General features: G+C 41.9%; 1 protein-coding gene across 1 annotated transcript; it reads right to left on the reverse strand.

The window, feature by feature from the left end:
• Positions 1–1,371: 1,371 nt before the first annotated feature.
• Positions 1,372–5,649, reverse strand: LOC125882908 (transcription termination factor 2, mitochondrial-like). Its single transcript, XM_049566899.1, has 2 exons — positions 5,552–5,649; positions 1,372–3,527 (listed from the first exon to the last, which is right to left on the reverse strand). The coding sequence occupies exon 2, from the start codon at positions 3,518–3,520 to the stop codon at positions 2,381–2,383; it is 1,140 nt and encodes a 379-aa protein (XP_049422856.1). The 5' UTR covers positions 3,521–3,527; positions 5,552–5,649; the 3' UTR covers positions 1,372–2,380.
• Positions 5,650–6,012: the final 363 nt, after the last annotated feature.

Raw genomic sequence — 6,012 nt, forward strand, 5'->3', positions numbered from 1 at the left:
AAAAAAGGTGATAAATCTTGTATCTATTCCGATGCCGCTGCCTGTCTTCTCATTTACTCTACTTCCCAATTTTCTCCTTTTTGAGCCGTCCATAATATTTATCAGCTGAAGTGTTCTGACCACTCCCTTTCTCTGTCTCAGTACTAGTCGACTCATTTTTAATCCTCTCCACTGTAGAAGCAGTATGACGTTTACTATCGAGTTGTTGCCCTTGTCAATGGTTATTGAGAAAAGGTGACAGGAAAACTAATTTTTCATATCATGGTGTCCCCTCTGTATAATCCCCAATAAATGTACCACTTGAGAGAGCTGCTTCACATGTGTGTTGTTCCTTCTCAGTGTGCTTGTTTAATTAAAACTGTTTTAAATCTATGAATAGTTTCAGTCTGTTCTTTGAGGCTTAGAAGACTCTTTGTGAAATAAACCTGACTGGTGCTCTGGTTTTTACCCTTAAACACATTTAAATATCACTTGTTAAATAAACACTATATATACTTGCAGGCCACTTTATTAGGTACACCTTGCTAGTGCCAGGTGGGACCCCTTTTGCCCTCAGAACCGCCTTAATTCTTGGTGTCACAGATTCAACAAGGTGCTGGAAACATTCCTCAGAGATGTTGGTCCATATTGACATGATGACATCACACAGTTGCTGCAGATTTGTCAGCTGCACATCCATGATGAGAATCTCCCGTTGCACCACATCCCAAAGGTGCTCTATTGGACTGAGATCTGGTGACTGTGGAGGCCATTGGAGTACAGTGAACTCATTGTCATGTTCAAGAAACCAGTTTGAGATGATTTGAGCTTTGTGACATGGTGTCAATCACCTTTCTTCCTCATTCTGATGCTCAGTTTGAACTTCAGCAGGTCGTCTTCACCATGTCTACATGCCTAAATGCACTGAGTTGCTGCCATGTGACTGGCTGATTAGCTATTTGCATATATAAAGGTATACATTATCAAATTGGGAGACATTCCAGTACATTATTTTTTAAGTTGGTTTGGAGACCAGGCATTCTTTAAAGGATCTGTTTATATAACTTTATAAATCTATTCATTTGCAGGCACCGTTCTTCGTGCAATTTCAAATTTTGCACTCTGCAATCCATTTTTTGTTGACCATCACCTACATTTTGACTTTGCACAAAATGATCTTTGGTACAATCTTTGCAAACTGGCACTCAGTAATGTCACGTTTGTTCTTTGTGGTTCACTCCTGCAACTTTACCGGATGCTGTCAGCTTGGTTCTAACAAAGTGGATCATCTGGGGAATTAAGAGTCGACTTGCTGGGAATGAAAAACGTAAGACAATGAATGAATTCATGGCACAGTTTTTGAAAAACATACTTTTAATCTTTGGGCTTGGGGGAAGCTATCAAGTATTTTCAAATCAAAAATCTTAAGTCCAGGTGAGTCACAAGTCAAGTTAGAAGTCTTTTTTGATTTTGTCAAAACGAGTCTAAAGTCATTAATTTGTGACTAGAGTCTGACTCCAGTCTAAGTCATGTGACTGTACACATAAAGACACACAGTACATGTGAAAACAGTTTGCTCTGGAGACTGGTGTTTTAATCACTGAGAGGAAAAGCAACTTTTTGACACTTAAAAATTTAATTTAAAAACGTACAAATTTACACATGGCATTTTTGCTCATCTGAAGTTCAGTTACAAAAATTGCTTGTTAATCACAGTAGTGAATCTTACATTACAAGAGTGACAGCCTTTCATTTGATTGGCACTCACGTCCATGCATCACTGGTTCAATGTTTGTGGGTATATTCCTTGGCATACAGTATGTGTCACATATGATACAGTACTTGTCGGTTTTCTAATGCGACATCCACACTAATGCATGTTTCTTTTAAAACCGACTATTGCTATGTTTACGCCTGGTGTCCACACTATTCTGGTGTTTTGGAAACCCTAAATCTGGGACCTTTGAAAACGCTGCTGACACCATGTTAGTCTGAAAACTCCTGGGTTGTGTTTTAATCTGGACGAGCAGAAACGGATATGGATGGAGATTAATTCTGAAAATGCTAAAACGCTTGTGTGTATGGAGACTGTGTATTAGTGTGGATGTGGCCTTAAGTCAAGTACGATTTCAGAACAATCACAGTGTCATATTTTCATAAGAGCCCTCAGCTGTGTCTCAGCATCACATCAGGAGCACTGGCGAAGGCCACATGCTGAAACAAATTCGTTTCATAATACAGTTGTTCTCAATACTTAAAGTACTGCATTGGTGGAGGTTTGGTATTTCAAACTGCCTCCGTTTTTGTGTCTTGTGCACGAACATAAAGTCATGAACCCCTACCCAAAATCAGCATCAAATAACATTCGCAAAACGTTAATTCTTCCCACAACCACTCCTATTCACTCCTCAACAGATCTGAGTGGAGCGACAGGGTTAAAGAGCGGCCGCTGCTGCCTGAGCTGCAGCTTGCCGTAAGTCATCTCAAAGTCCTTCTTAGTTCCCACAATAACGTCCAGGCTGCCAGAGCGCACGTCGTACCCGTAGGAGGCCAGCTTCTGGGTGCGATAAAGCACGATTTGCGTGGTGAGCTCCAGGACGTTTGGGGACTCCTTCACCTGCTCCATGCACACTCCGACATCCATCAGTCCTTGGAAGCGCCCCGTCAGGGTGGGCACGGAGTAGTACAAAATGGCCGGGCAGCGGATCACTATTTGCTTGAGTTCGTCCTTGGAGCAGGCGAGAGCCCCCTCTATGTATGCCAGCGCCTGCTCCATGGCCTCTGGCTGCAGCTCTGCGATGGAGGCTCGGAGGCTCGAGACCAGGCTGAGGAGCTCTTCTGTGGTGAAGCCCCGCTCCCTCAGAAAGCCCAGACTGTCCCTCCAGGCTTCGGCGGGCCGCAGCAGGATGAACGGGTTCTGGCTGAGGAGCTTCTGCAGCCAGACGCGCAGGTTGCCCTCATGTCCTCCCAGGTCCAGGTAGGTCTCCCTCAGAGTGTGGATGACCTCTTTGTTCAGCTCCACGGGTCGACTGAAGCTCTGCGGGGCGCTGGCCATCAACTTGCCAATGATCCTGTTGCTGAGGCGGAGACTCTGGAGGTAGAGGATGTTCGCCTGCTGGTTGTTGTGGTGAGTTAACGTGAAGAAAGAAGCCGGGAACTTCTCAATGATGCTCATCAGTTCCCGCTTGTTGGGGCACACGGACACCCACAAGTCTCGCTGGGCAGCCACGTCCTCTGGCCGACACAGGACAGCTTCAGGGTGAGTCTCCAGGATGCGTGCGATCACTGTTGTGTCTGCGCCCAAGTCCCTCAGCAGGTCAGCAGTCTCAGACACATAGGCCGAGCTCTCAGACAGAACCCAGCCCTTCAACTTGCGCACCTTTCGGATGTCCACCGACAGCCGATAGAGGGAGTCCACTGTGAGCTGGTTCTCCGGTCTTTTGTTGGGAGACGTCATTGTGGAGGCGGAGGCAGAGGGAGGAAGGAGGAGCCTCATCCTCTGGCAGTAGGTGCACATGGAGGCGGTTGTGACGCGAAGCATTGTGATTCTGCATGGAGCGCAAAGAACATGAATAAGTACATTAAACTTGGAAGATGGCACCCCTGACATAAGTGTCTTAATTTGTGTTAGAAATGCATTTTGTTTAACACAGACATTTCAAAAAGTGAGTAAAAACCTACATCAGGACTCGTTACAGCAGATCCCTCATCACAGATTGTACGTACACTCAGCTGCCAGTTTATTAGCCACACAGAGCTTAAACTAGTGAGTCCTGCATATATTAGATATATCACAATTAACAATGACTGCGTTTACTGATTTATTGTTCGGTCTGTAAAATCACAGAAAATGTTAAAAAATGCCACTAACAATTTCCTTAAGGCTAAATGAACATATTCGGATTTTTCATGTGTGAAAACACTAGTCCAAAACCCAAATATATTTAATTTACTACAAAAGAAGAATCAGAATCAGAATCAAAATCAGAAATACTTTTTTGCTCCCCGGAGCAAAATAGTGGTTCGTTACAGTCTCTCTGATGCCAAGAATAGCGAAGTACATAAGTATATATACGAAGTACAAAGTGTAAAAATATAAAAATAGAATATGTGAAATATGCCACAACGTTAACACTAGCATGTAAAATATTCAAATTTTTTTTAAGATATTTTTTTGGGGCATTTTGTGCCTTTAATGGACAGGACAGTTAAGTGTGAAAGGGGGAGAGAGAGAGAGGGGATGACATGCAGCAAAGGGCCACAGGCTGGACTTGAACCTGCGCCGCTGCGGCAACAGCCTTGTACATGGGGCGCCTGCTCTACCACTAAGCCACCGACGCCCCGGAAATATTCAAAATATTTTTTTAAAAAATGTATATGCTGAGTATGTAAAGCGTGTAAAACATGTGCGTTATGCCACAACACAATGTCTAAAAATAGTATGTAAAGTTAGAAATTTAAAAATATGTGTATAATGCCACAGTGTATGAAATGATGTATACATACGTAGAAATAAGAATAAGAAATATATACAATATATATATTAAATATACATTCAAGAGGGGGAAAAATATTACACAGTTGAATAATTGCTGTAATGGAATTATTGTACCAATTATCATTCAGTTAAGATGAAGAAGAAAACCAGCAAACATTTGCATTTAAGAAGCTAGGACCAGTAATTTTCTGGTATTTTTGGATTATGGATTCTTCATCTACAGCTATTGTTTATTTTTTCTTTTTATTGTTATTATTTGTTTTTATTTTATTACATTTAATTTTTTTTATTTTTTATTTATTGTATGTTAATACTTTGGACTACATCTTTGCATGAAATGTGCTATATAAATTATTATTATTATTATTTCACAAGAAAGGAGCAAATCTGATTTTCAAAAATCTGAAGAAAAAATAAATAAACAAAACAAAACATTTGCTTGTGTAACAGATCTGTTTTTCTTCTTTCCCATGCTGCTAACAACTTCACGACACCCCAACTTTGTTTAAGGGAAACTGTGAATTACTGCATTCACAGGATCTTTATACACTGAGATGAATTCATTTAACAATTCACTCACATCTAAAAGCAAAAATAATCGTTTGCATAATTTCAGATGCACAACAACAAAACTACTATGTTTTATACTTAATTTATGACTCTGAGAGTGTCATAACAGAGTTTAACTTCAGGATCAACATGCATGTTACATCATTACACAGGCCTATAGCTGCAGAGAAATAAAGACTGCAGCATATTCATGATGGAGTACATGCATGTGAATCAACAGGATCAAGTGTAAAGTTTTAGTTAAATTGCATGAATAACTAATGTTCTCAGTTTTCAGAGGCTGGAACAAACAGAGGGAACATTGCGTCCTTGCTGCTGGCTTGTACATGCTATGTTACATGTTGTATAGCACACAGGCTACATTATAACACAGGTAACGTTAAGACCACAACTACACACGACACAAGACACACAGAAATCATGCAGGGCGTAACGACAGCGCCAAAAACAACACACATTAAGTCTGTTTATGTAAAAAATGAGTTATAAAACAGGTCATATTACCAGCTCCCGAGCCGTGCAGCAGGACAACTCTGAATAACACACCCACTGTTCTGCTTTCATAACAGCAGAGGAGGAGCCGGGCGGAGTCACAGAGCAAGCGAGGAGAAGCACATGGGAGGCATGTGAGTGCGCGCAGCCCGGAGGAGGGCGGTGTTAAACATGCAGCAGCACCGCCCGCAATATGTACGGCCGCCGTCACATCCAGTCTGACCTCCCGACACCGGTTCTCATCAGTGTGAAACTGTGAAAGGTACACTCACACCACATTGATCATGCAGTAATGCCCAAAATACAAAAGCAGCATCACTAGTTATGAGTTACCGTCCTTTTCAATCATCTTCCGGCTGTGTTGAAGCTAAGCTAACACAAGCTAGCATACACATCCTGGCTGCATTTACTTCATAAGTCCGACCCACCCCTGAAGGTAGACTGGATCTATATAAGTGTAACATTGTCGTTTA

This window comes from Epinephelus fuscoguttatus, linkage group LG22 (assembly GCF_011397635.1).
Source record: "Epinephelus fuscoguttatus linkage group LG22, E.fuscoguttatus.final_Chr_v1".
Lineage (NCBI taxonomy): Eukaryota > Metazoa > Chordata > Actinopteri > Perciformes > Serranidae > Epinephelus > Epinephelus fuscoguttatus.